The following is a 26,873-nucleotide window of genomic DNA, read 5'->3' as shown; positions in this document are numbered from 1 at the left end:
GGACGAGGCCACAGCCAGCATGCACCCAAGCCCAGAAATACACGCGCGCTCCGAGCCCCGCCCCACCGCATCACGTGGCCAGGCCGCAGCCAATCAGCTGCGGGCAGAAGCGCCGGCCGCCCCGCCCCCTTCCAGGCCTTATCTACCCATTTTCCTGCCTCCACCGCCTTCCCCTAGTCCCGGACATCTGACCTAAGCTCGTGCCAGATCCTCTCTACTGGGGTGTCTTTTCTTTTTTTTTTTGCTTTTTTGGGGTCACACCCGGCCATGCACAGGGGTTTCTCCTAGCTCTGCACTCAGGATCACTCCTGGCGGTGCTCCGGGGCGACCCTATGGGATGCTGGGAATCGAACCCGGGTCGGCCGCGTGCCAGGCAAACGCCCTTCCCCGCTGTGCTATCGCTCCAGCCCCCATTGGGGTGTCTTAAATCACAGCAGCTCGGAATCTCCCCCTAACGACTGTGCCCCCAGCCCCGCCAGGCCTAGAGGAAGGAGGCGGCACTCAACTGGCTTTAATGTCCCTGGACGCACAGCAGCATGGTAACCCCTTCCTGGGCCCCCCACCCCGCGGGTCCCGAGGAGGGGGCCTCAGGGGGCTCTCCCTGAGCTGGAGAGCTCGGGCTGGGGGTCTGCAACAGGAAGAGAGGACCGGGAGTCTCCTACTTCCTCTCACCTGGCCTGTAGGAGGCGCTCTTCGGCCCGCAGGACAGAGCGGGCACCCCCAAGATAGCCATCGGGGGTGCCGTCGGGGCCAGGCTACGGCCTTGAGGGACTCAGGGACTCACTAGTCCCCAGGCTCAGGTCAGCTGGGGGTAAGCGACATCGCAGAGGCAGGGCTTGGCTTGGGGGTCCTGTGGGGGCTTCTCTGACGGCCCGAGGCTGTCCTCCGGCTTCCCCAGACCCCAGGCACCTATTTACAGAGTCCTGGGAGCGCAGGCACCCCCTTCCCCACTGCAGGCGCTGGGGGGCATCTCTGGCAGGAACCGCCTGACCTGGGGGGGCATGTGACCCAATTGCCATCATGCAGGTGGAAGGGGGGGTTGCGGGCCAGCTCCCACCCAGGCCTGAGCCAGACTGCCAGTGGCATGGGGGGGGGCACAAACTGCCCCCCCACCAATGCCTGGATTTTTTTTTTCTAGAACAGCGCAGAGGGCAGGAGGAGGAGGAGGCAGGAGGGGACCCAGGGGCACTGGTCCTGGCTTCCCTGGCTCTGACCACCACGCGGGCAGCCTCAGCCTTCCACCACGTCGGACTTCCCCCGGGCCGGGGCCCTGGGCTCGGAGCCCTTGTTCTGCCGCATCCCCTCGACGGCGGCGGCGGCAGCGTTGGCGGGGCCGCGGGGCTCCCGGTAGGGGTTGTCCAGCAGGTAGCGGAACCGGTCGTAGTTCTTGAGCAGGTACTTGGGTGCGTACATGTGCTCGCTGGGGTCGGCGGGCGGGTACTGCTGCTGGGTGCCGTCGAACCAGCCGCCGGTGCGGATCAGGCCGCGGATGTAGTTGAGGTCACGCTTGTCCTCGTAGTCGCCCCAGCGCGGGAAGTCGCCGTTCTGGGCCGACACGAGCTTGAAGTAGATGCCCTCGGGCGTGAAGCACCAGGAGCAGTGCCAGCCGGCGAAGTGCAGGGGGCTGCCCAGCGACCACTGCACCAGGATGTGGCCCGTGCGGTTCTCGTACTGGCGGAAGTTGGGCATGGTGTAGTACTGGCGGCGGCGCAGGCGGATGCCGTCCAGGCCGTACACGGCCTGCAGCATGTCCACGGTGCAGCCGGACACCACCTCGAGCGTGCCGGGCTGCTTCCAGAAGAAGCCGTAGAGCGACTTGCGCATGTGGAAGGCGAAGGGCTCGGTCCAGCCGTCGTAGAGCTTGAGGAAAAGCACGCCGTCGCGGGCGGGGATCTCGTCGGCGTCGTCGATGATGAAGACGTCGTCGGGCCGCAGGTTGCGCAGCCGGGACACGCCGTCCTGCGTGAGGAAGGTGCGCAGGTAGTCGTCGGCGATCCAGCCGTCCTGCCGGCCGCCCGGCGGGAAGTGGTCCAGGAAGACGTAGAGCACCTTGTGCCGGATGTACTCGAAGGTGCCGTTGGTCAGCAGCTCGCGGAACTTGAGCGGCCGCGGTTCGCCGTAGGCCGTGAAGTTGGACTCGCACACCACGAACGCGTCCACCACATCGCCCAGCTCGTGGAAGCGCACGTCCAGCAGGTCGAACTCGTGGTTGACGTTGATGGCGTTGATGACCCGCCGCGGGACGGCGCGCGGCACCAGCCGCTCCTTGGTGGGCAGGTTGGAGTACTGCACCACGGTGGGCACGCCGCAGCTGGGCCCGTGCCAGCCAGGCAGGCACACGCACTCCACCCACTTGCGCCGGGTGCCCCCTCGGGTGCCGCCGCGGGCCCCGGGGGGATCCTGGGCACTCAGCACGCGCCGCGTGGACGCCCCACGCGCGCCCGCCGCTGCGCCCTCACCGCCGCCGCCGCCGCCTCCCCCCTCCGCCTTCTCCTCGGGCCGCCCCGACGGGGGCTTCTCCAGCATCTTGGTGCCCGGCTTGAAGCAGACGCCCCCAGCCTTGGTGCGGACGAAGTACTCGGTGGTGTCCTCGGGCAGCACGAAGTCCATGCGATGCAGTTCCTCGGCCGCCCTGCTGGGAGGCAGCGGCTGCAACAGCGGCGAGTGGGAGTAGAGGGGGGTGCGCAGCACGTCGGGGCCCCCCGGCTCCGGGCTGGCCTGCGGCGTGACGGGGGCATTGTTCCAGAAGAAGCTGGACACCAGGTTGGGGCTGAGCGAGGCCAGTTCCCGCGGGAAGGTGACGTAGGACAGCGTCTTAAAGAAGTGCAGGAAGGAGATGAGGCACAGGCCGGCCATACAGAACACGAGGAAGAGCTTGTAGCGTCGCATCTTCATCCTGCGGAAGCCAGAGAGCACAGCGTCAGCCCGGGAAGAGGCCCGGGGGGTCTGGGCCGCCACCTTCCGCCCGGCCCCTCCGCGAAGCCACCTCCTGACAGCCCCCAACACGTGCGTGCACAAACACGCACGTTGGTGAAGCCAGTTAGCAGGATCCAGGAGCCCGCAACACACACACACACACACACACACACACACACTCACACACGGTGAAGCCAGTTGGCAGGACCCCAGAGCCCCCAACACATACATACACACACACGTTGATGAAGCCAGTTGGCAGGATCCAGGAGCCCGCAACACACACACACACACACACACACACACACACACACACACACGTTAGTGAAGCCAGTTGGCAGAACCCAGGAGCCCCCAACACACACACACACACACACACACACACACACACGGTGAAGCCAGTTGGCAGGACCCCAGAGCCCCCAACACACACATACACACACACACGTTGATGAAGCCAGTTGGCAGGAGCCCCCAACACACACACACACAGACACGTATGTTGGTGAAGCCAGTTGGCAGGACCCAGGACCCTCCAGAAAGCTCCCAACAACTAGGATATCTACTCCAGGCAGGGACGGAAGGGGGGGGGGGGGAACAGAGGGACAGAGGAGGGGGGAGACAGAGAGAGACAGGCTGGAGCAATAGCACAGCGGGTAGGGCGTTTGCCTTGCACACGGCCGACCCGGCTTAGATTCCCAGCATCCCATAGGGTCCCCCAAGCACCACCAGGAGTGATTCCTGAGTGCAGAGCCAGGAGGAATCCCTGAGCATCGCCTGCTGTGAGCCCCCCACCAAAAAAAAAGCAGAGAGAGGAAGAGAGAGAAAGAGAGCACTGCCGGTAGAGCACTCGCCTTGCCTGTGGCTAACCCAGCACAATCCCTGGCCTTACATAGTTCCCCCCAGCCCCTCCAGGAGTGATCCCTGAGCACAGAGCCAGGCAGAAGCCCCGTAAGCCCTGAGCACCACTGGGTGTGCCTCCAAAACCCACAGAAATGAATAAAAGGCAGAATTTTGCCCCACCCTAACCTCCCGGCTGCACTGCCACCTTTGGTCCACTCGCCGTCGTGGGAAATACACTGAGCAATGCAGAACCCGCCCTGAAGGGGGCCCGGGAGGGGGGTGTTTCCAGGCAGGGGAGAGAGATGGGCATTAGGGCCCTGGGGTCACCCAGAGGTGACCTGCACCGGCTTCCTGGCTGTGGTTCTGCCTTTTACAATAATAACGTTTCGCCGAGAACCTTCTCTTGCCTTGAGGGATCACACTTAATCCTAACGTCCTCCAAACCTGAAAGGCTTCATTCACGTCCTACCCCATGTCCTGTGGTGCCAGGCGTCTCTCCACGGAGGAACCTCAGAAGACACATCACCGGGGGTTTATTTGTTCGGGGGCTGAGCCGCGCTGGAGGAAGTGGTGCAGGGGGGGTCACGTGAGTTGGGTGCAAACCTGCAGCTCCCAAGCAGACAAGACGCTCGCTCACACCCTTTGCACCTCCTCTGCGGTCCCCGGCCCGTCTAGCTGGTTTAGATGCAGTTTCCCGGCAGTTGGTGTTAAGTCTTCACCGGTTTGACCTGGCTGACTCCAGAATGTTTACCTCCACGGAGGGGAGGTTCAAGACACTCCTGTGTCCATAGAACCAAGCCTACAGGCTCACGTCATGTTCCGCGGGCGCTTTCGCACGAAGCTGTCTACTTCCCTCTACTCGGGACTGACTCAACTGAGTATCACGAAGGACCATGGCTCAGCCTACCCGTGAGGTGTGAGGTGTGTCGGGGGTCCTGCAGAGGACACCTCCTCTCCTAACAAAGCCGATGGATCCTGGACTTCGGTGTCAGCTTACTTATCAGGAACCCACAGAGGGCACACTGCACCTAGTCCCCTGGGGTTGGTCCCATCCAACGGGACACACTTCTCACAACCAGGAAACAGACACCACGGTTGCACCCAGGCAGTACAGAGGCTTCAAAGGCTACGACAGGATGATACTACGGAGGCTAAACTCCATCCCGGACCACTCAGCTATCTTCTGGTCCCTAGGCTACTTTTATTTATTTATTTACTTACTTATTTAATTATTTATTTATTTTGCTTTTTGGGTCACACCCAGCAATGCACAGGGGTTACTCCTGGCTCTGTGCTCAGGAATCACCCCTGGCAGTGCTCAGGGGACCATATGGGATGCTGGGAATCAAACCCGGGTTGGCCATGTGCAAGGCTAACGCCCTACCCGCTGTGCTACTGCTCCAGCCCCTAGGCTACTTTTATTTTTATTTATTTATCTATTTTGCTTTTTGGGGTCACACCCTGGTGATGCACAGGGGTTTCTCCTGACTCTGCACTCGGGAATCACTTTTTTTCTTTTTTTTCTTTTTTTTTTTAAGTTTGCTTTTTGGGTCACACCCAGCGATGCTCAGGGGTTATTCCTGGCTCTGCACTCAGGAATCACTCCTGGCGGTGCCTGGGGGAATATATGGGATGCCGCAAATCGAACCCAGGTCTCCCGTGTGCAAGGCAAACGCCCTACCTGCTGTGCTATCGCTCCAGCCCCCACCCCCGTGCAACTTTTAAAGGAAACATTCCATCGGTATCACAATGCACTGTAAAACAAAAACAAAGAGACCCGGGGAGACACGGAGAGTGCCCAGTGTCCAGTGCCTTCCTCGGATGCACTTTTTACTCAACCAGGGAACCTGTGAGACGCAGTGGGACACCCTGCTCCCTGCTGCCCGTTCTTTTCGTCTCCAAGCCTGGAGAGGGGGTCCAGAGGCCTGGGGAATGACACAGGTGACACAAGGCGAGCGGTGACTTGCTTGGGGGTGACCAGTCATGGGAGGAACCAGGTGTGAATCCTGGCCTGAGGCCTCTGATATCATCCAGTGGGAGCCCACAGATGCCCACCATCAGGCACCCACCCACTAGAAGATTTTTTCCCTTAGAAGCTGCCTTTCTGGGCTGGAGTGATAGCACAGCGGGTAGGGCATTTGCCTAGCACGCGGCCAACCCGGGTTCGATTCCCAGCATCCCGTAGGGTCCCCAGAGCACTACCAGGAGTCATTCCTGAGTGCAGAGCCAGGAGGAACCCCTGAGCATCGCCAGGTGTGACCCAAATATCAAAAAAAAAAAAAGGCCAGCGGAGAGGCAGATGGGCACGGCGGGGGACGAGGCGTAAGGCAGTACTAGAGACTGGCGTCCGCACAAGGGAAGCTTCTAGAATGATCAGGCAGGGGCAACGGCCTCAGCAAAGCAGGCTGATCCCTCCGGAGATTCTGCTCTGGGGACCCAGCCCAGCAGGGAGTGGGAGGGCACAGCCACGTGGACCTGGGGTTCCAGCACAAAGGTTGGTCAGAGACACCCCAGAAACATTGTGCCCTGCCTGCTGGGTGCCGGGGACCAGGCCAGTGGGGTCACACTGACCCAATGGCCCGAAGCCCCACAGCCAGGCTGCCACAGGCTCTGGTGACACCCACGGCTGTGCCCTTGGACAGAGTCCAGCTGGGTCCGCTGCTATGGCACCTGGGCCAAGCCCGTCCCCACGGCTGCCCTGATGCTCACCAGCGAATCTGGCTGCAGCAGCACAGCGGGGAGGGCGCTTGCCTTGCACGAGGCCGACCCGGGTTCAATTCCCAGCATCTCATAGGGTCCCCCGAGCACCGCCAGGAGTCATTCCTGAGTGCAGAGCCAGGAGGAACCCCTGAGCATCGCCAGGTGTGACCCAAAAAAGATATTTTTTTGAGGTTTCACGGCTGCTCCAATTTGGGGGTGTCTGGGCCACACCCGGGGCATGCCCAGTGGCTGCTCCCGGCCGTGCCTGGGTGGTAGGTATCGAATCCAGGACCACCACAAACAAAACCTGTGCTCCAGCCCCTCATAAATATCCTCCATTCCTTGGGGGTATGGTGGGGCCAGCAGGTCAATCTGTACCTGTGAGGTGAGTGCATCAGCAGCCTGATGGCGCCTTCAGACTTCCAGATACCCCAAAATTGCTGCTGTAACTTTGGCCAGACCCCAAAAACCTGGGGCAAAGTTTACCAAGAAAGTAAACGGCCAAAAGGTAAGTATGTGGGAGACACACCCACAAACCACCTTGGGCTAAGCTATATAATTGGAGGCATGGCCTCTCTGGTTCCTGATTGAACTGCTTAACAGCCATGATCCCAGAGACTCAGAAACAAATCTCAAAACCCAATGGCCTTTGGCAGAAATGTGTCCAGTCCCTGCAGTAGGTTACAGGTGCCAGGCCACCCCAGGTGGGAATAGGTTTCATGACTTGGCCTGTTCTCCCTGAAGGCCCAGTGGCCGCCATCCTCCAGAAGCCACTGGACAGTCAGGTTTAGGCCCACAGTGATGAGACACGTGGGGCTTCACAGGATCGGGGTGGAGCCAGCCCTTTCCTCCCCCTCCCAATGAGATCCCGAGTTGCTGCCCACGAATGGCCTCTCTGGCTCCTGATCAAGCTGCTTAACGGCCATGATCCCAGAGACTCAGAAACAAATCTCGAAACCCAGCAGGTTTTGGCAGAAATCCCTCCAGATTTGATCACTTGATCACTTGACTTCCCGTTAATTGTCGATTTGCTCGAGCAGACGCCAGTAACGTCTCCATTTGTCCCTGTCGCGTGCTAGTGTAGCCCAATGGCGTCTGTTGGCTCGAGGAACATGAAGAGCCTCAAACCGATCGTTCATGATCTTGATGAAAAAGACTGACCATCTGGTAGGTGGGCGGCCACGCGGTCTTTTGACATCCCGTGGAATCCAGTCGGTAACAGCTCTAGTCCAGCGGTCGTCTTTAAATCTCATTACGTGACCAGCCCATCTGATTTTTGACACCTTGGCAAACGAGACAGCGTCCCTGATTCTTGATCGTCGACGGAGGTCGGAACTCTGGATTCTTTCTCTCATTTGAGTGAAACGTGATATTCCAAGCATAGCTCTTTCAGTTCCTCTTTGGGAGACCCGAATAGTGTTCTCATCCTGTTTGCATAGGGCCCAGGTCTCTGAGGCATATGTTAGTGCAGGAAGAACAGTGGAATCAAAGAGATGTGCCCGGAGCCGGAGGTTCTTCGTCCTCTTAGCTATTTCTTCGACGTTCTTGAAGGCGTTCCAAGCCGCTCTCTTCCTCCCGCGCAGCTCGGGTGCCAGGACATTTGTCATGTTGACCTAGGTACACATAGCTGTTGCATTCGGAGATGGTCGTTCCATTGAGAGTCAGTGGGGCGTCAGGAACGGGGCTGTTTCTCATAAACATTGTCTTCATAAGATTCAGCTGTAGACTGACCTTTCCACACTCACGGTCGAAGTTGGCCAGCATTTGTGCCACTTGGCTGATGTTTGGTGTTATTAAAACAATGTCATCAGCAAAGCAGAGGTGGTGTAGTTGCCGACCATCTATCTTCACTCCCATTCCTTCCCATTCCAGTCGCGAGGGTGGCACTGAAGAGTTTCTGTGAAATGGTATCACCCTGCCGAACCCTCTCTTGACATGGATGATCACTTCTTTGTAGAATGGTGAGATCCTGGTAGTGAATCCGCAATACAGCTCACGGAGGATCTTGATGTATTGAGCTTGAATGCCCTGATTGGCTAGGGCTTCAATGACCGCTTCCGTCTCAACAGAATCAAAGGCCTTCTTTAGATCAATGAACGTTAAGCAGAGCGGCATCTTGAACTCCCGAGAAACCTCAATGAGTTTGGTTATCGTGTGGATATGGTCGATGGTGCTGAATCCTTTGCGGAACCCTGCTTGCTCGCGTGGTTGTCCTTCATCTAGTGTTCTGCCAATCCTATTTAGGATGACTCGAGTGAACAACTTGTAGATGACAGACTATAGGCAGATCAGGTGAGGGTTGCCAATGTCATGGATGTCTCCCTTCTTGAACAGTAGTACAGTCCTGCTGGTTTTCCATTGGGACGGAACCTTGCATTCAGACAGGTAGCGTGTGAAGAGCCGAGCCAGTGTATTGATGAGTACTGACGGCAGGTTCTTCAGGTGTTCAGATCTGACCTTGTCTGGGCTGGGTGCTGTTCGTTTCTTTACTGACGAAATGGCGTGTCGGATTTCGGAAGGGAGAACATTGGGAATAACATATCCATCCTGTGGAATTTGGTATGTCGGCAAGTGAACATGGCTATCGAAGAGATTTGAGTAGAAGTCATGGATAATCTTCTCCATTGCCGTTCTGGAGGATGTGATAGATCCATCAGGACATCGGAGGGCAGAAGTTCTACATGGAGCTGGAGAAGTTCTATAAAGAAGACCACACCTTCTACAAGATAATTGTGGGTGATTTTAATGCCAAAATAGGACCGAGAAGATCAGCTGAAGAACTCCACATCGGGACCCATGGCCTAGAATGGAACGAACAGAGTGAGAGACTGTCTGAGTTCATCATGTCGACCAAGACCATCCATGGTAACTCATAGTTCCAGAAGGCTGAATCTAAACGTTGGACATGGGAGTCTCCCAGTGGACGATTCCACAACGAAATAGACCACATCATATTCAATCGATGGTTCTGCCTGACCGATGTCGCTGTTGTCCCAAAAGTCCAAACGGGATCAGACCACCGTCTCCTTCGTGCAAAATTCTACTTCACAGAGCGGGGAGAAAGGGCTGCAAAGTTCAAAAAGAGAACTCCCAGAACGACCACCAACTGGGAGCTCTTTGGCACTATTGCGGCAACATGGGAAGATGCCATTGTTGACAACATTGATGAGGAATACGATCGACTGGTTCAGCACCTCCATGAATGTGCGAGGAACGCCAAGAGAGAGATAGCCACAAAAAAACGCCTGTCTTCGAAAACTCTTGAGCTTATTCGCCAGCGTGGTTTAGCGCATGCCTCAGGCAACCGCAAGCGAACGTCCGAGCTTGCAAAGCAGTGCAGAGATGCGATCAAGGAAGACCTCAAAGAGAGAAGAGCAGAAGTGCTGGTAGATGCGGCGGAAGCCGGGAAAAGTATTCGTAACGCCCGCCTGTCCTTCGCCAACTACAAGACCAAGATGACTGCCCTCCTCCAGATTTAATCGTTAAAATTTCAGAATTTCAAAATCGCACGGCCACTGCTGCAGCCACACGACATCACATGTTATTCATAACCAGCAATAGAACACAAATTGTCTTTTGTTGCCTTTTCAGCAGATCTGAGTGTTGGGGTAAAATCCCAAATAATCGTGGTGGGTCTGGTGTCAAAATATTGAATGTAATCAAAGTAGAGAGAGAGTAATGTGGAAATCATCTGCCCCAGAGGTAGGGGGAGGGTGTGGGATGGGGGTATACTCGGGTTTTGGGAGGTGGAGAATGGGCACTGGTGAAGGTATGGGTGTTTCGTTATATGACCGAGACTTAGACCTGAAAGCTTTGTAACTGCTCTCACAGTGATTCAATAAATAAAATTATAAAAAAAGTAAGGTTGAGTTCATGCCCAATTCAATCAGCTAACCAGTGGCTGAATAAATAGCAGTACTCCTATATTTAAAAAAAAATCCTCCATTTTTATTCTTCTTCGCTTGATTCTGTAGATTTTCTTTCGATTTTGATGCCACAAGCAGCTATGCTTAAGGATCACTCCTGGTGGGGCTCAGGGGATCCTCCCCAATGCCGAAAAATCACACACACCTGGACAGGCAAGAGCCCTACCCACTGGATTATCTCTGCGGCCCTGATTTGTTTCTTATCTTCACTTAAAAAAAATAATTGGGGGCCAGGCTCAGTGGTGCCAGGGGGCCCAGAGTCCCTCCTGGTGAGGCCGGGGGACAGGCCTGGTGCGTCAGTGCTGGTCCAGGGCTGCAGTTCTTGGGGGCCACACCCGGGCAATGATCAGGGGTTGTGAGCTGACACGGGGCCCCTCCGGTTTGGCACGGTGAGGTCTGTGCACTGCGGCTGGGCAGATGGGGAATGAATGAATGAATGAACAGCATCGCACTGGGTCTCACTCAAGTCCCTCCCCAGCCTCAGGAAGTGGCTGGTGACTTCCTTTTTAAATTTTTTGTTTTGTTTTTTTTTTTTGCTTTTTGGGTCACACCTGGCGATGCATAGGGGTTACTCCTGGCTCTGCACTCAGGAGTTACTCCTGGCGGTGCTCAGGGGACCATATGGGATGCTGGGAATCGAACCCGGGTCGGCCACGTGCAGGGCAAACGCCCTACCTGCTGTGCTATCTCTCCAGCCTCTTTAATTTTTGTTGTTGTTGGGCCACACCTGGCTCTGCCCCTGGGACTCACTCTTGGTGGCCTTGGGGACCAGTCAGGGTATTGGAGCTCGAACCCAGGTGGGCTGCGTGCATGGCAAGAGCCCTACTGGCTGGACCCAACTGCTCTGGCCCCAACGGTCCCTTTTTCAAAGGGAGACTCGGGCAGCGAACTCCTCGGGGACACACAGCTGGAGGGATAAGGCTCAGCAGCAGTGCTCACACCTCACCTGAGCGTGGCCCCTGGTTCCACCCCCACCGGACACCCTCCCCCCAGCAAACATGACGACAACAGCAGAGTTTGTCCCAAGCCCCGGGGGGCCTCCCTGGTGACAACTGAGCCAGGACTGTCCCTGGCTGGGAACACACGACCCTGCTGCCAAGTCACCTGGCGAGGACTGTCCCCGCCCAGGACACGACACATGACCTCAGCCAAGCCAACCCCCATCCCCCAGCACAGAGAAGGCACCCACTGCACAGACGGGGTGGGGGGGAACTGAGGCCAGCAAGTGACACAGCGTGCCGGCTCCATCCATCCCCCACGGGCTTTCCTGCCACGAACCCGAGTCCTTCCATCCGCCAAGTGCAAGTCAAGTGGGGTGACCAGTGTGGACAGCCCCCATCACCATCAGCACCCCCAGCCACCCCTGCCCTTGTTGGGTGCCCGAGGGGGCAAGGCAGCAGGGACCGCCCGCAACTCCGGGGTCAAAGGCCATCGCCATGGTGCAGGGGGTCTAGGGAAGTAAGACACGCCCCCCCCCCACGGGGGCGTGGAGGAGGGGCGGCTGCCGTGAGATGAGGGTGTGAGGGGGAGACGGTTCCCTGCACATGCCCCAGCCCCACCCTCATGGGGCCTCCCAGATGGCGCAAGTGTCACTCTACTCCCCCTCAACCCCCTCTCCGTCCAGCCCCGGCCACTAAAATCACGACCCTCCAGCGATCTCACTGAGTGTGGCCAGACCAACAAACTCTTCCGGATGCGAGGGGGGGCGGACACGGCCGCGCCACCACCGTTGCGGTCACCCAGACACGGTCGGCTGTGATCACACTCCTGGTCAACACCCGTCCCACCCCTGGCAGGGTGTTTTCCAGCAGGAAGGAGCAGAGTCTGGGTGGACGCGGGAGGCGAGGGGCGGGCAGGGAGGGACACTCACCCACCTCGCAGGCACTGCAGGGGCCTGCCCGGGATGACACTCCCAGACCAGGGGCCTATGACGGCTCCTGACTGTGACTCACTCACAGCCTCGTCCAGCCTTAAGGTGGCCACACCCGGGGCCTCTCGCCTGCTGCTGGCTGATGGGGACGGGATGGGGCAGTGGGAGGGGGTGCCAGGCTGCAGGGAAGACCCGGGGGGGGGGGGGGGCCGAGGGCAGGCACAACCATCACCAGGATGGCTGTCCCCCGCGCCCCCCACCCCCCCGGGGCGACAGGGAGCTCTCCGTGGTCCTGGCCAGAACCCCCTCAGCCCCGGGACATCCCAGCGACTGCGGCTACATACCCTGCCCAGCGGCCTGGAGACACCCGATCCCAGCATCGCCAAGGCCAGGATGGTGCTGGGCACTTAGCTCCCACATGTAATGTCCTTTGCCCAGCTCTGAGGAGCAAGTACACCTTTGCCACAGACTGTGTTGTGTGTGCCCAGGGCTCCAGAGGCACAGGTATGGTCAGGGGTGAGGGCTGACCACACCTACCTGAGGACGAGTCTCTGACTTGGCCAGGGACATCCCACTCTGTAAACAGCGGCGGCAGCTCCAGAGCCCAAGGGGAGCCAGGAGGGAACAGCTCTGGGTCTGGCTACGGAATCCCAGCACCGGGAGTCACCGGCTGTGTGTCCTGAAGCAACAGACCGAGCCTTTCTGAGCCGCAGGGGTCAGTGATGGAAGGAAGATGCCGTCCTGTCGGCCCAGGCTTCCCAAGCCGGCCCTGCCCGGCTCCCACCCACCTCTGCAGGTCCAGCTGTCGGTGCTGATCGTCCTGAACCCAGAACCTGGACCTTCTCAGGTCTCAGTTGGCCTCTTTGGAGACGGGTTCTAGATCCTTCTGTAGAGTTAGGCAAGGCCAGTCAGTATGTATCTGACCAAAGCCTTAGGGTGACAACAGGATTCTGGGGGTGGGTCTGGGTGCACTGGGCTCAGGAATTCCACACGGGGGGGGGGGAACAACCCCTCCCTGCAAGGAGCCCCCTGGACCAGTCGGTGCAAGGGCTTAAAGTCGGGAGGAGGGGAAGGAGTCGGAACCAGGAGCCCTGCTCCCACAAACAGCCGCGCAAGGGCTGCTGGCTCAGCTCTGCAGCCCTGCAAACGGAATTCCAATAAGCAGCATTTGCACAAAAACGTCCACGGGGGCACGCTGGGAGAAGCCGCTGAAGCCGGCACTGTGAGAAACGGGAAGAAATCCGGAGTCCCGCCTACCCGAGGCCGAAACCCCACCAGGGTTCGGCCCCGGTACCTCCTCTGGTCCCCTGAGCCCTGCCAGGAGTGAGCCCTGAGCACAGAGCCAGGAGTCAGCCCCGAGCACTGCGAGGTGTGGCCCCCCTCTCCCCTCAGGGCTGGAGAGCTGACTCAGGGGTCTGCAGGGGGCTCGGTGTGGGTCCCTGGCACAGCCTCACTCCCCTGAGCACCACCAGGAGTACTTCTAGGCCCGGAGCACCGTGGGGCCTGGCCTCAAACCACCCCCAGCCACGCTTCAGTGGATGAAGTGAACAATGGCTTTGTGTCTTGAAAACTGTGCACACGGCATGTGACTTTATTCTGGAGAATGCTGACCAGCCCGAAGCTTCAGAAGGTCAGGCCCAGTGTGTGTGTGTGTGTGTGTGTGTGTGTGTGTGTGTGTGTGTGTGTGACTTTATTTTGGAGAATGTGTGTGTGACTTTATTCTGGAGAATGCTGACCAGCCCGAGGCTTCAGAAGGCCAGGCCCAGTGTGTGTGTGTGTGTGTGTGTGTGTGTGTGTGTGTGACTTTATTTTGGAGAATGTGTGTGTGTGTGTGTGTGTGTGTGTGTGACTTTATTCTGGAGAATGCTGACCAGCCCGAGGCTTCAGAAGGCCAGGCCCAGTGTGTGTGTGTGAGACTTTATTTTGGAGAATGTGTGTGTGTGTGTGTGTGTGAATTTATTCTGGAGAATGCTGACCAGCCCGAGGCTTCAGAAGGTCAGGCCCAGTGTGTGTGTGTGTGTGTGTGTGTGTGTGTGTGTGTGACTTTATTTTGGAGAATGCCGACCAGCCCCTGAGGTTTCAGAAGGTCATGCTCAGTGTGTGTGTATGGGGGGGGGGGGGGGTGGTGGTGGGTGGTGGTGGTCCATGTCTGGCTTTTCAGTTTTTATGCTGGTTTTTTTTTTTTTTTGCCTTTTGGTTCACACCCGGTGATGCACAGGGGTTCCTCCTGGCTCTAACTTAGAAATTACCCCTGGTGGTGCTCGGGGAACCATACGGGATGCTGGGACTCGAACCCTGGTCGGCCACATGCAAGACAAACACCCTCCCCGCTGTGCTATCGCTCCAGCCCCCCTCTTTTCAGCTTTCCATCTGTTTCTGTGCCGCTCCTGGCTCTGCACTCAGGAATCATTCCTGCCGGTGCTCAGGAAGGGAAGTATGCCCTGTGAGATGCAGGGGATGGAACCAGGATCGGCTGCATGCAAGGCAGACGCCCTCCCCACTGAACTATCTCTCTGGCCCCTGGCTGTGTCTGACACGTGTCTCCCAGGTCTGGGCGGTGCCCCTCTGGGCTGGCCATGTCCAGTCCTGAAACGACAGCTCAGAGGGCTGGTGGCACAGGCGGTGTGTTTGCGCCTGGGTTTCAAGTCCTGGCACTTCAGTCAAGCGTTCAGAAACCGAAAGGAGAAAAGACGGCTGGAACGTCGACAGCTGTTGACTGCGCGAGGGTCTGCTCTGTCACACGCTGTCATCCCACCCGCCAACTTTCTATACTCTCAGCCTCGTGTCATTCAACAACGTCCGGGCCTTCTAGATGCTTCCCCAGAAGCCCCTCGGCGCCTCTCAGCCCCCACGGCCGTCACCTCCTCCATGCAGCCCTCTCCTTCCAGGTCTCCGTTCCCACCGCACCTCGACTCACTTCTCCACCGGCTCGCGACCCTCCCAAAGCCATCCGTGAACTTCCTTCAGAACTGTTTCATGGCTCACACCGGGCGATGCTCAGGGGTTCCTCCCGGCTCTGCACTCAGGAATCACTCCTGGAGGTGCTCAGGGGACTCTATGGGATGCCGGGGATTGAACCCGGGTCGGCCGCATGCCAGGCAAACGCCCTCCCCGCTGTGCTATCGCTCCCCTCTCCATGACGTTCTTCCAAACTCACGGACCTCCTTCACCTCCACCCGCGTATCACAAAGATCATTCTTTTTTTTTGTTCACACCCAGCAATGCACAGGCTCAGCTCCTGGCTCTGCTCGGGGGACCCTATGGGATGCTGGGAATCGAACCCAGGTTGGCTGAGTGCAAGGCAAACACACTCCCCGCCGTGCTATCGTTTCAGCCCTACGAACCATCTTAACGGCAGTTCGACTCCATTCAGAAGGTTTTAACCTGCCCAGAGAAGCCTCAAGGACCCGAAACCCCGTGGACGGCAGCTGTGACCTCAGAAAGACGCTTCGTAAACAGTGAGCCCTGCACGCAGCTGCGACTCCTTCTCCCACAGGCCGAGGATGGGATGGCGGTTGTGTTAAGACGCATGTAAGCGACCTTTGCCCCCTTCTGCCTTCTCCCTCCACCGCCAGCCCGCTCATATGTCACCAACTTGCACACGAAAGGAAGCTTTTGTCTGAGCAGCAGTTCTCGGTGGTGGGTTTAAAGCTGCATTCAGGGGCTGGAGCGATGGATGGTCCCATGGGGAGGGTGTTTTGGGTTTTTGGTTTCTTTTTTTTTTTTTTTTTTTTTTTTTTTTTTTGCTTTTGGGTCACACCCGTCAATGCACAGGGGTTCCTCCTGGCTCTGCACTCAGGAATTACCCAGTGCCAATAGCTGCGTAGTGGACAGTCCTCCCAGCTAGGACTAGCACAGGGCGTGGGGAGACGCCCAGGTCGACTCTGTCTCTTGCTGCTGCAGCTGTTTTTGTGGATTAGTTAAAAAACAAACAAACAAACAAAAAAAATCGAAGGGCTTGGGGGCCCTGAGCACTAGCACAGCTGGAAGGGCATTTGCATTACACGTGGCCGACCCGGGTTCGATCCCCAGCATCCCATATGGTCCCCTGAGCACCGCCAGGAGCAAGCCCTGAGCATCGCTGGGTGTGACCCCAAAATGCTAATAAATTAAAGAATAAATAAAGTCGGGGGGGGCTGGAGGGAGGTTGCGTGCTGCATGAGACACCCCAAGCCTGAGCGCCAGAATCACAGGACCCTCCAAACACCACCAAGGCCGACTGCTGAGCACAGAGCTGGGAGCAGACCTGAGCACTGGCGGATGTGGCCCAAACAAGACCACTGAGAGCTCGGGATGCTTCCTGTCACCTGGACATGGGGATTGGGGGGTGGTGGTGGGGGAACAGGACTGGGTTTTGGTGGTGCGCTAGGGAGACTGGGGGGGGGGGGTTGGGGGGGCAGAAGGCAGGGATTCCAGAACACATACCCCATGCTATCCAGGAAGCACAGTGCTCCAAGGCTGGGCTTGGTGGAGCCACCCAGGGGGGTGCAACGTCACAGGTCACAGTGACCGCACTCGAGAACAGAAGCCTGACGTCTGGGGAGACTGACCCCGCAGGGCAGGGGCCAGAGAGAGTCCAGGGGAGACGCCGGCCTTGCACGTAGCCGACCCCGGCTCCATCCCCAACACCACCACGAACAACCAACGTTCAAGCACCCCCACAGGAAAATACAAGGGGGACAGCCAAAGGGTCCCCAAGCCCCCCGAGAACAGAAGTCGCAGCCTCGGCCCAGGGTCAGGCTCCCCGCCGATGGGGTCCCCCACCGGGGCCTGCAGAGAAGGGACCCACCACACCACACAGACCCGGCCCGGCCCCCCGTACCTAGCCTCGGTGCTCCGTGCCAGCTGCTCCCCACAACCCGGGCCTGCCGTGCGCCCTGGTGGTTGCTGGTTCCTCCTGGACACCAGCACAGGTGGTGAATCAAAGGCAGGAGGGGCAGGAGCTTAGCCTGGCCGGGTGCTGTGCCCGTGGGGCCTTCCTCCTTCCCCGCCCTGCCTGGCTGCAGTGACCTCCGCTGCAGGAGGAAACTGTCACAGTGACAGGTGTGCCCTGCCCAGCCGGCTCCCGGACCCCAGACACGGTGGCACGGAGGCTGCTTTCAGGGCGGTCCTACGGGGAGGGGGGACTGGGGGAGGTCCCCGCGCGCGCACGCGCACACACACACGGGTCCCTGCATAAGGGGGTTTCTAGGGACCCAGGGTAAGAGGAGTGGACACGTTCGCCCCCTCAAGCAGGGGTCACATGAGCGAGGGTCCCCGTTTGTGAAAGGCGGCAGAAGCAGGAAGCAGGACCCTGACTGGCCACAGCAGGCAGCGGAGGGGGCAGCTGTCGGGGGTCTACACGCAGGGGCCAGGGGCTCTTTCTCCCCTCTGCCCCGGCTCCTCCCTCATCCCCTCCTTGGCCTGCTCAGGAGCCCCCCATGAGCCTGGAGTGACGTTTCCTTGGGGGAGGGGGGGCTCCTCTCCTGACTCAGTTTCCCCATCTGTCACACTACGGAAAGGCCCAACGAGGAGAAGCGCGAGGCCCAGGTGCGTGTTACTCTGTGTCTGCAGGGGCACACGCAGGGGGCTGGGAGGGAAGGGGATGGGGAGGGGAGGCTGCTCCTCTGGGTGGACTCAGGGTAGCAGGGCGGGACGCCCTCGGGGAGGCTCCAGGGCAGACGCCACAGGCTGTGGGTGTCCCCAGCCCTGTGGGGGCTCTCGCCTGAGGATTAATCATTGGCAGAGCCTCCAGCAGAGCCGGTTCCGCCCAACGCCCCCAACGCACCTGCCCCCCCCTCCGCCCCTGTGGGCTCAGGGGCTCCCTCTAGGGGCTCCGCGAGCCAACGAGCGACTCTCCCAGCCCTGACCCCACCAGGCATCCCCCAGGTCACCCGCCCCGCAGAGCCGGGTCCCCACCCTCTAGACTGGTCTGCTAAAGACCCGGCCTCCAGCCTGCCCCCACCCACCCTGGGCGGGGCCCTCCCAGCACGTGGGGTGACCCTGGGAGGCGTCCACCCCCCTTGCCTCTCCTCTCTCCTTTCTGGCCGTCGTCGCTAAGTTTATCTGCGATTCTTGTCACTGGAAGGAACCCACAGACTCGACCTGAAGACCTCCATGTCCCGAGACCCTCAGGAGGCGCCACACTGCCCCTGGCTGTCCTCTGGCCAGCAGGCGCCCACAGACGCTTCCTGAGTGGGTGGACTGCCCCCCCAGGCCCCCACGGGAGCATCTGTGTCCCTGTGCATGTCCGGTCAGCAGGGTCCTGGGCTCCCCACTGCTCTGAGCACCCCTACCCCACTGCCTGCACCTGGCTGGTGCCGGCCATAACTGGGGTCCTGGGGTGCTCCGGCCACCCAGCCAAGCCCCCCGCAGGGCCCAGCGAGGCCCGCTCGTGCCATCACCGGGCCGTGCAGCCCCGTCCACCCGGACAATGTACAAAGGGTCACTTCAGGGCCAGGCCTCGGTGCCAGCCCCAGCTCGAGGGCGTGGGGGTGGCCGGGAGGGGGGACCCTGTCCCCTGTCCTCAGAGCTGTCTCCCGCAGGGGCGGGGGCCTGGCACAGTGACCCTGTCCCAGGCACAGGCGGGGCGGATGGCAGCCTGGACCTCCGGGCACCTGGGCCGTAAGAGGGTCCGCGCCCTGGAGCCTGCGCAGGGCACCACAGGGATGGGGGTTGACCCCGTGGCGCAGGGTGGCTGGGGCCAGCTCCCAGGATGCCTGGAACATTCTTGGCAACAGCTGAACGGGGCGGGCCCGGGTACACGGGGGACACACGCTCAGGCCCTCCGGTCGCCCCCTCACCCAAACCCCACGCCCTGCTAGCTCCCCTCCCCGCCCCCCGCCACTGTCCCCTAGCTCACCTGCACAATCCGGCCATCCCGGGGGCCTTGAGGAGCCCAGGCAGGCCCCCACCTGCCGCCCCGCCCCTGGCTTGCAGCCTCTGTCCTCGGGGGCCAAGTCCAGCCTGAAGCTCAGGGTCTCCCCCACCACTCCCAGACCCGCCCTCCCGCCCTCCCGCACCCCTGCAGACAGGGGTGGCCCTCACGCTCACCCTCAAGGCGTCAGATTTGGCTCCGGGGATTCAGAGTCGGACCTCCCCCGACTTCCTCAGCACCCCGGGGGGAGCAGCGGCCCCTCAGTGCGAGACTCAGAGGCCCCCATGACAGCACTGCCAGGAGCTTGGGGGGCCCCAGGCCTCTGCCCTCTGGGACCCCCGGACACTGAGTGCACAGCGGCTCCGGAACCCAAGCCCCTGGGGGTCCCCGTGGAAAGAGGACAGCCCCGTTCTCCCCCCACACCCCCTGCTCAGGGTTCTGACGACGCCTGCACAGTCCCAGGGGCAGGACCTGGCCACAGCAGGACACACGGCTCACCCTCCCAGAGGCCCGGGGACAGCTGGCAGAGGACGAGCCCCCTGCCCGCCTCCCCCCACCCCGCCCCAGGCCCACTGTGCCTCTGGGGAGGACTCAGCCCTCCCAGCCCGGCTCGGGCACCCAGGCTTGTGGGGAACCCCTGTGGACCCCAATTTCCCCTCGTCCCGGGGACCAAGGCGGCCCTCCCGACCCCCCGGCCGGGCAGCCCGGGCTGCACCCAAGCCAAGTCCCTCCTTCTTTCTCCCGGGCTGACCTGAGTTCACACACGGTGGGGGTCAGGGCCTGGACAAAGGCCAGCTCATCGTCCAGGTATGCCCAGGGCGGGGTCAGCACAGGGCCCAGGCGAAGGAACAAGCAGGGACAAGGGCCAGAACCGCTGCAGACGGGCGCAGAGCTGACTCGCCCGCCAGCCCGTCCGTCCATCCGTCCGTCTGTCTTTTCTCTGCCAGCCCACACAGATGTCCCGGGCACGCGGCTGGAACTGAAAGTGACCACACAGGGGCTCGGGGCCCGGGAGACGGAGGGTGAGTCCCAACTGGACCGTGGGTGAGCAGGGCTGAGCGCTGGCAGCCCGGGGGGCCTGGACTCTCGCTGACCCCGTTTCCAGGAATGGGAGAAGCACCCGCGGTTTACACTGTCGCCTGACCACGGCGTTGGCACCCATGGGCAGGGCCCTGGGTGTGCCGCGGGCATTCCGCCTCCCACGTTGGGGGCCATGACACGCGTCCAGCTGAACGGAACATTCCAGATCAGAGCTGAAGGGACAGGGAGGGCCACCCGAGCCCTCCATCAGGGCTTCCGGGTCCACGCCAGACCCGTCGCCAATCCCGGCTGAAGGGCTCCCGCTGGACACGGGACACGGGGTTCAGCCCCAGCTCTGGGGTCTGTCCCGAAGGCGGGCCCCCACCCCATTCTCTCACTGCGATGCCCCGCGGCCTCCAGGCGTGGGTGTAGCCCAGCGGGGTCCCCCCCACAACCCGGTTCCCAATGCCCACCCCCTCATCCTCACACCTCCACCCCTCCACAGACGGGGCTCGGCCCGGACCCATGGGGGACCTACCGGGAGGGAAGGGGCATTCCAACATGGAGGGGTTACAGCAAGGCCTGAGGCGCCGTGACCACCTTACATTGGTGCTGGGGGGCTCAGGAGTCCCCCATGCCTGACAGAGGTGACCCGCCCAGGGTCCAAGACCAGGGGCCCTGGGCCTGAGCGACAGCACAATGGGGAGGGTGCTGGCTTTGCTCTCCAGCAGGGCTCCTGGGGCCCCCCTATGCCCCCCCCAAAGCCCACCAGGAGTAAGCCTGAGCCTTCAGCGCCCCCAGGCGGGCCCTCAAAGCAAAGACAAGGGCCGGAGCGATAGTACAGCCGGTAGAGCGTCTGCCTTGCACACGGCCGACTCAGTTTCGATGCCCGGCATCCCACAGGGTCCCCCGAGCACCACCAGGCACCAGGAGTGATTCCTGAGTGCAGAGCCAGGAGGAACCCCGAGCATCACTGGGTGTGACCCCCCCCAAAAATAGCAAAAACAAAAACAGAAAACCCAGCCCAGAGCTGGGGGGGGGAGGGGCAGGGGCCCGGGTGCCCTTTGGGGCACATCCTCCGGGACGCATATGCTACCAGGACCCACCCTGCCAGGGTCCCAACCTTCCCAGCCAGGGCACGGCCACCCTCCCGCTCTCGGCCAGGGTCACAACAGCTGGGGCAGCCCCGTCCCAGGCCTCTGTTTCCAGCACGAGGCCCAAGCCAGGCTGCTCCCGGGACCCTCAAGAGCTAAGCCCAGGGCAGGGGGCCCCCCACACTTGAGCTCAACCAGACCAGGCTGTGCCAGCCACGACCCATGGGCACCCCGAACCCCACAAAGCCCCCTGGGGCCGCGTCCCTGCTGTTGGCCGAGCGAGGACATGGGTTCAGAGGGAGAAGGGCTCTGGGGTCTGGGGTGCCCCGCCAGGCCCCGGGGACCTCCTCCCACCGTGCGGCCTCAGTTCCCCAGGGGGGGGCAGGACACCCCTCAGCCCAGGCAGAATGAATCCACAGCCCGTGCCCCTCCGTGCCAGCCCCGCGCAGACCCTACAGCTGCACCCCGCCCGCACAAGTATTCCAGATATTTCCCTCAAACGCCTTCTCGTGCCAGGCACAGTGCCAGCCTGCCCCGGACACTGGCAGCGAGATCTCCCCAGACCCCTCCCCGCAGCCACCACCAGGACCCCCTCCCCCGGGTTCCCCTCGCAGGAGGGCACCCACAGGGGTCAGGTCAGAGTATTAAAGAAGCGGAGTGGGGGGCTGGGGGATTGTCCTCGGTCACCCCAAGGCGGGGAGGCTGGTGCCAGGAAGAAGCGATTGGGGCGGGAAAGAGACCAGCCCAGGGCACGGAGTGCAGAGCTGAGAGCAGGGGTCAGCGTTCAGGGGGGTCTCAGGAGGCGCCCTGCCCTCCCTCCGCGGGGCCGGCCGTGGTTGGGGGGTCTCACAATTCCTGGAGTGTCATTTTGACCCGGGGCAGGGGGTCGGCCTGAAGGGACAGGCAACCTGGTGAAGAGCTGGCCCTCGGCATGGCCCCATCCCGCCCCAGGGTCCCACAGGCTGGCGACAAAGTCCAGCCCCGCCCCAAGCCCCCCAAACTGCCAGAAAGGCAAAGAAGCCCCGACTTCCTGGGAATCGGGTTGGCGTCAGGAGGCTGAGGTTGGCTGAGTGTCTGGCCCCACGCCCAGCACATAGTAAGTGCTTGATAAACAGCCGAATAAACAGCGGCAAAGTGCACGGCTGGGAGGGGCAGGGAGGGGAAGAAGGTTCTGGAAAACCATATGTCAGGCCCCGACAAACAGACCCCTGGAGACAGACCCCAGTCTGAGAACTTTCCGGCCGACCCTTTCCCTGGGGGTGTGGGCGGGATTTCGACTTGGGGGGGGGCACAGTTTTGAGCCAAATAAACTCTAAATTCTTAAAACAAGGAGGAATTAGGTAAGCGACTAATTCCTATTCCCGGACTTTTATTTTTATAGGAGGGATGAAAATAACGGCCCCAGCGGGGAAGTTTCTGCATCATGCCTGGAGGTCTGGGGCACCCTGCTAACAGGCCGGGCCATGGGCAAAGTCCTGGTGCTGCCCCCACACCCCTCGTACCCCCCCAGACCATTCTAGACTCTTCCACACGGCTCGTTTCCAGCCAGAAACATCCCTGCCCTCCCGCAGACTTGGGGACCTGTGACCAGCTGGTCCAGCTGGCCTGTGGGGCTCACGGTCACCCTCACACGGGCCGGAACCAGCTCCAAGGGCCGAGCACATGCACTGCTCCCGGCAGACCCGGGTCCGAGCCCTAGCACCCAAACACAACCAAAGCGATCAACAGGTCCAACACCGAGTCCCCGCCCGGGCAGTCGACCCCGACAAGGTCCCACACAACGTCCAGCAGACGCGGGTCCCCCCCCCACACACACACCCAGAGCCAGGTGCCACCTCCATCGGACTCGGGAGGAAAAGGCTTGTGAGCACTGTCTGCCTCAACTTCCCTGGCTGGTGGGATCCGGGTATGGGACTCCTGGTCTAGGGCAGGTGGTACCCTTCTGGGGAGACAGCAAAAAGGGGGCCCCCTTGGGGCTGGAGCGATAGCACAGCGGGTAGGGCGTTTGCCTTGCACACAGCCGACCCAGGTTCGATCCCCAGCATCCCACAAGGTCCCCCAGGAGCACTGCAGAGCCAGGAGGAAGCCCTGAGCATCGCCCGGTACGGCCCCAAAAGCCCCCCCTAAAAAGGGGGGACCCAAAGTAAGTGGTGGGGAGGAGGGGGAGAGCGGGAGCAGTTTCAGGGGTCCAGCGTGGACCAGGCATCGGCAGTGCTGGGTTCGGGGTCCACCTGGGTCATCAGCAGAACCCCACGGTGAAGCCCGGCTGCAGGGCAGGGTTTGCGCAGGCGTGAGGGAGGGTCAGCGATGTGGACACCAGCCCCACCCCCGTGCCCCCCTCACCTCCCTGTCCAGCACCTACTAGACCCTCTGGGCCCCACGTCCATCGGAGTCTCCGGCCTGTCCTCCACCCACAGCATTTATTAGGCGCCTGCTGAATGCAAGGGTGGTGACGTTCTGTGTGGGGCCTTAAAGCGGCCCCACAGGCAAGATTTACACGACGACGTGGGCTTGGTGCCAGCACCCCTGCCCCAGCCCGGGCACTGTTCCCTGAAGACTCACACCTGTGAGGGAAGACGCGGGGACCAGGACACAGGGTGTGGGGAAGGGGCCGTACAGAGCCAGGATGTGCTCCCACTTTTAGAGGCAGGGAACGCGGGGCTGGAGCGACAGCACAGCGGGGAGGGCGTTTGCCTTGCACGCGGCCCACCCGGGTTCAATCCCCGGCATCCCATAGGGTCCCCCAGCACCACCAGCAGTGATTCCTGAGTGCAGAGCCAGGAGGAACCTCTGAACATTGCCAAAGAGCCAAAGAAAATAAGAATAATAGAGGCGGGGAAACTGAGGCACAGGGAGGCGGAGCTGCCCATGTGCTGGGGGTCCCTGGCTCTGGGAGTGCCCCATCACTGGTTCTCTCTGCTGCCCGAGGAGGCTGTAGATGCCACGGGGAGAGTCCTGCGGCATGGCCACCTGGCAACCGGGCACAGAGCCCCTCACAGCAGGTCTTCCTGGGCACTGGCCCGGATGCCCGCAGAAAGTTCTGGAAGGCAGCCCTGGTCCCCGTGTGGCAGGGAGCAGGGGAGTATCCGTGCAAGCAAGGAGCCCTGGGGTGGCAGGGCGACCACCTGTCCCCAGCATGCCTCTCTACTCCTCTGTCCTCCTGGAGGACCCAACCTTGGGGTGCACCCACCCCTCACCCCGGCCCCCCTGTGCCCTCAGTCCTGACGGGGACATCTCCCCATTCCACAGGCTCCGACTGAGGCTCAACCCACATGCCGGGACAGTCAACATCACAGCGAGAGAATCGGTGAAGCGGCTGCATCCGGGTGTGTGTGGTGGGGGGGGCAGGCCTGCTGGACCACAGGGGGCTCGGACCCTGGGGGGTCCTGACTCCCGCCCCGCAGGCTGCAGAGACCCTCCCACTTCCTGTTATTCGCAGTTACCCCTCATCCTAACTTTCCCCAGACCGGGTCACCTCCCCACTAACCCCAGGGAGTGTGAAGAGCTGGGAGGGGGCTGCTCACCCTGAGACCACCCCCCCTTTAGCGACCGGACTTCCCTGTGGTCCCTGAGCAGGGCAGGGGGTGCCCGATCTGGGGGACCGACAGGGAGGGGGGGTCTCAGGGCTTCCCCCCGCGGCCGGGAGTCACCCCCCGACCCTCCCACCACCACCACCACCACCGGGACCCGCTGAGACCCCGGTGCGGCGTCCCCCCCACACACACCCCTGCACCCCGGCAAGAACTCACAATCTGCAGGTATTCGCAGCGCGCCCCCTCCCGCCCCCGCCAGCCGGGCTCCTTCCTCCCCCGCCCTGGGCAGTGCAGCAGAGAAAGCGGGAGCCCCCTCTCCCCTCTCCCCTCCCCCAGGCCAGGGTCGCGGGCTCTCCTCGCCCTCGCCCGCTACAGCCCGGGTGGGGGGCCCCAGCCCCGCACCCCGACCGCGCCTGGGCCTCCAACGCCGCCGCCGCCGCCGCCGCAGCCCGGGGTCGGGCGGGGAAGGCGGGCGCCGAGGCCTCCCACCCGCAGCCCCGCGCCGCGCCGGAGGTCTGGGGGCGGGGGGCGCAGCCGCGCACAAAGCCCGGCCGCAGCCCCCAGCGCGGGCCGGAGGTCGGGAGGGGGCCGGCGCGGCCCGGCGGGGCCCCGGGAGCTCCGCGCGGGGGAGGGGGCGCCGGGCCCGTCGCGCGGGCGGGGGCGGGGAGGGGGCGCGCGGGGCCCGGACGCCGGGGTCGACTCACCCATCGCCCGCCGGGTCTCAGCGGCGGCGGCAGCAGCGGCGGCGGCGGCTCCGCGGCCCCCGGGGCCCCCGGCGGGGAGATGCTGGCGGCCGCCGCAGCCTCTCGCCCCATCCCGGGCTCCGGCGGCGGCTGCGGCGGGCGCCCGGCATCGCGGGCGGCCCCGGTCCCGCCCCCGCCCCCACCGCCCGCGCCCAGGCCGCCGCACCCCGGGGCCGCGGCGGGGGGCCCGGCCGGCGGTGCCCGCGACGCCCCGCCCCGCCCCCGCCGGAGCCCCCTCCCCGCGGCCGCCCGCCCGCCCGCCCGCCGGGCTGCGCCTCCCGCGGGTGCGATGCAGCGCGCGAGCGCGCGCGCGGGGGTGTGCGTGCGTGTGTGTCTGTGTGTGCGCGCGTGTGTGCGCTTGCGTCTGTGTGTGTGTGTGTGTGTGTGCGCGCGCGCGCGCCCCTGCCCACGGCCCGCTGCGCGCCGTGCCAGCCGTGTGTGCTGCCGGGGAGGCGGGTCGGGCCGGAGCGCGTGTGCGTGTGTGTGTGTGCGCGCGTGTGCGCTCGCCTGGGCGTGTGGGCGCGCGTCTGTGCGTGTTCGCGTGTGTGCGTGTCTGCGCGTGTGTGTGCGCGCCTCTGCTGTGTGCGTGTCTGCGCGCGTCTGTGCGTGTGTGTGCGTGTGCGCATGTGTGTGCGTGTCTGTGCGTGTGTGCGCATCTGTGCACGCGTGTGTGCGTGTCTGTGCGTGTGTGTGCATCTGTGCACGCGTGTGTGCGTGTCTGTGCGTGTGTGTGCGCGTCTGTGCATGTCTGTGTGCTTCTGTGCGTGTGCGCATGTGTGTTCGCGTGTGAGTTTGCGCGTGCTTGTGCGTGTGTGCGCATCTGTGCACGCGTGTGTGCGTGTGTGTGCGCATCTGTGCACGTGTCTGTGCGTCAGTGCTTGTGTGTGCGCATCTGTGCATGTCTGTGCTTGTGTGTGTGCGTCTGTGCGTGCGTGTGCGCGCATCTGTGCATGTGTGTCTCTGGCGTATGCCTGCGTCTGCATGGCCGCGTGTGACGGGGCCGCAGTGTGGGTGGCAGGGGGTCCTGCAGGAGCCACAGCGCGTTGGGGGGGGGTGCCCGTGCATGCACAGGAGAGCCGGTGCACACTCAGCTGGCCACGTGCGCAGACCTTGTGACTGGCCCTGGGAGCGCGCGTGCCCGGGGATCACGTGACCACACCCGTGGCCCGTGGCCGGGGCCAATGATGCCCCAGTGTCTGGACTTGCTGGTGGGGGTCCTGCCCCCGGGGTCCACACGACTCCAGTGGGCTCCCTCTGCGCCCTCCCCACCTGGATCCTGGCCAGGGCCCCATCTCAGAGCATGTGACTCGCGGGGGAAAAGCGACATGCACGCCCCACCTCTTGACATCCCCCAAGATTGCTCACCTCGGAG

The 26,873-nt window shown here is 62.0% G+C and overlaps 1 protein-coding gene across 1 annotated transcript; it reads right to left on the bottom strand.

Moving 5' to 3' along the window:
- Positions 1-1,230: 1,230 nt before the first annotated feature.
- MGAT3 (beta-1,4-mannosyl-glycoprotein 4-beta-N-acetylglucosaminyltransferase) lies at positions 1,231-25,644 on the bottom strand. The gene is made up of 2 exons (XM_056137453.1): positions 25,463-25,644; positions 1,231-2,896 (listed from the first exon to the last, which is right to left on the bottom strand). The coding sequence occupies exon 2, from the start codon at positions 2,893-2,895 to the stop codon at positions 1,231-1,233; it is 1,665 nt and encodes a 554-aa protein (XP_055993428.1). The 5' UTR covers position 2,896; positions 25,463-25,644.
- Between the last annotated feature and the right edge of the window lie 1,229 nt (positions 25,645-26,873).

This window comes from Sorex fumeus, unplaced genomic scaffold (assembly GCF_029834395.1).
Source record: "Sorex fumeus unplaced genomic scaffold, SorFum_2.1 ptg000125l, whole genome shotgun sequence".
NCBI classification, from domain to species: Eukaryota; Metazoa; Chordata; class Mammalia; order Eulipotyphla; family Soricidae; genus Sorex; species Sorex fumeus.
Note: the sequence above shows the minus strand (reverse complement) of the source record. Positions and strands in the feature narration are given on the sequence as shown.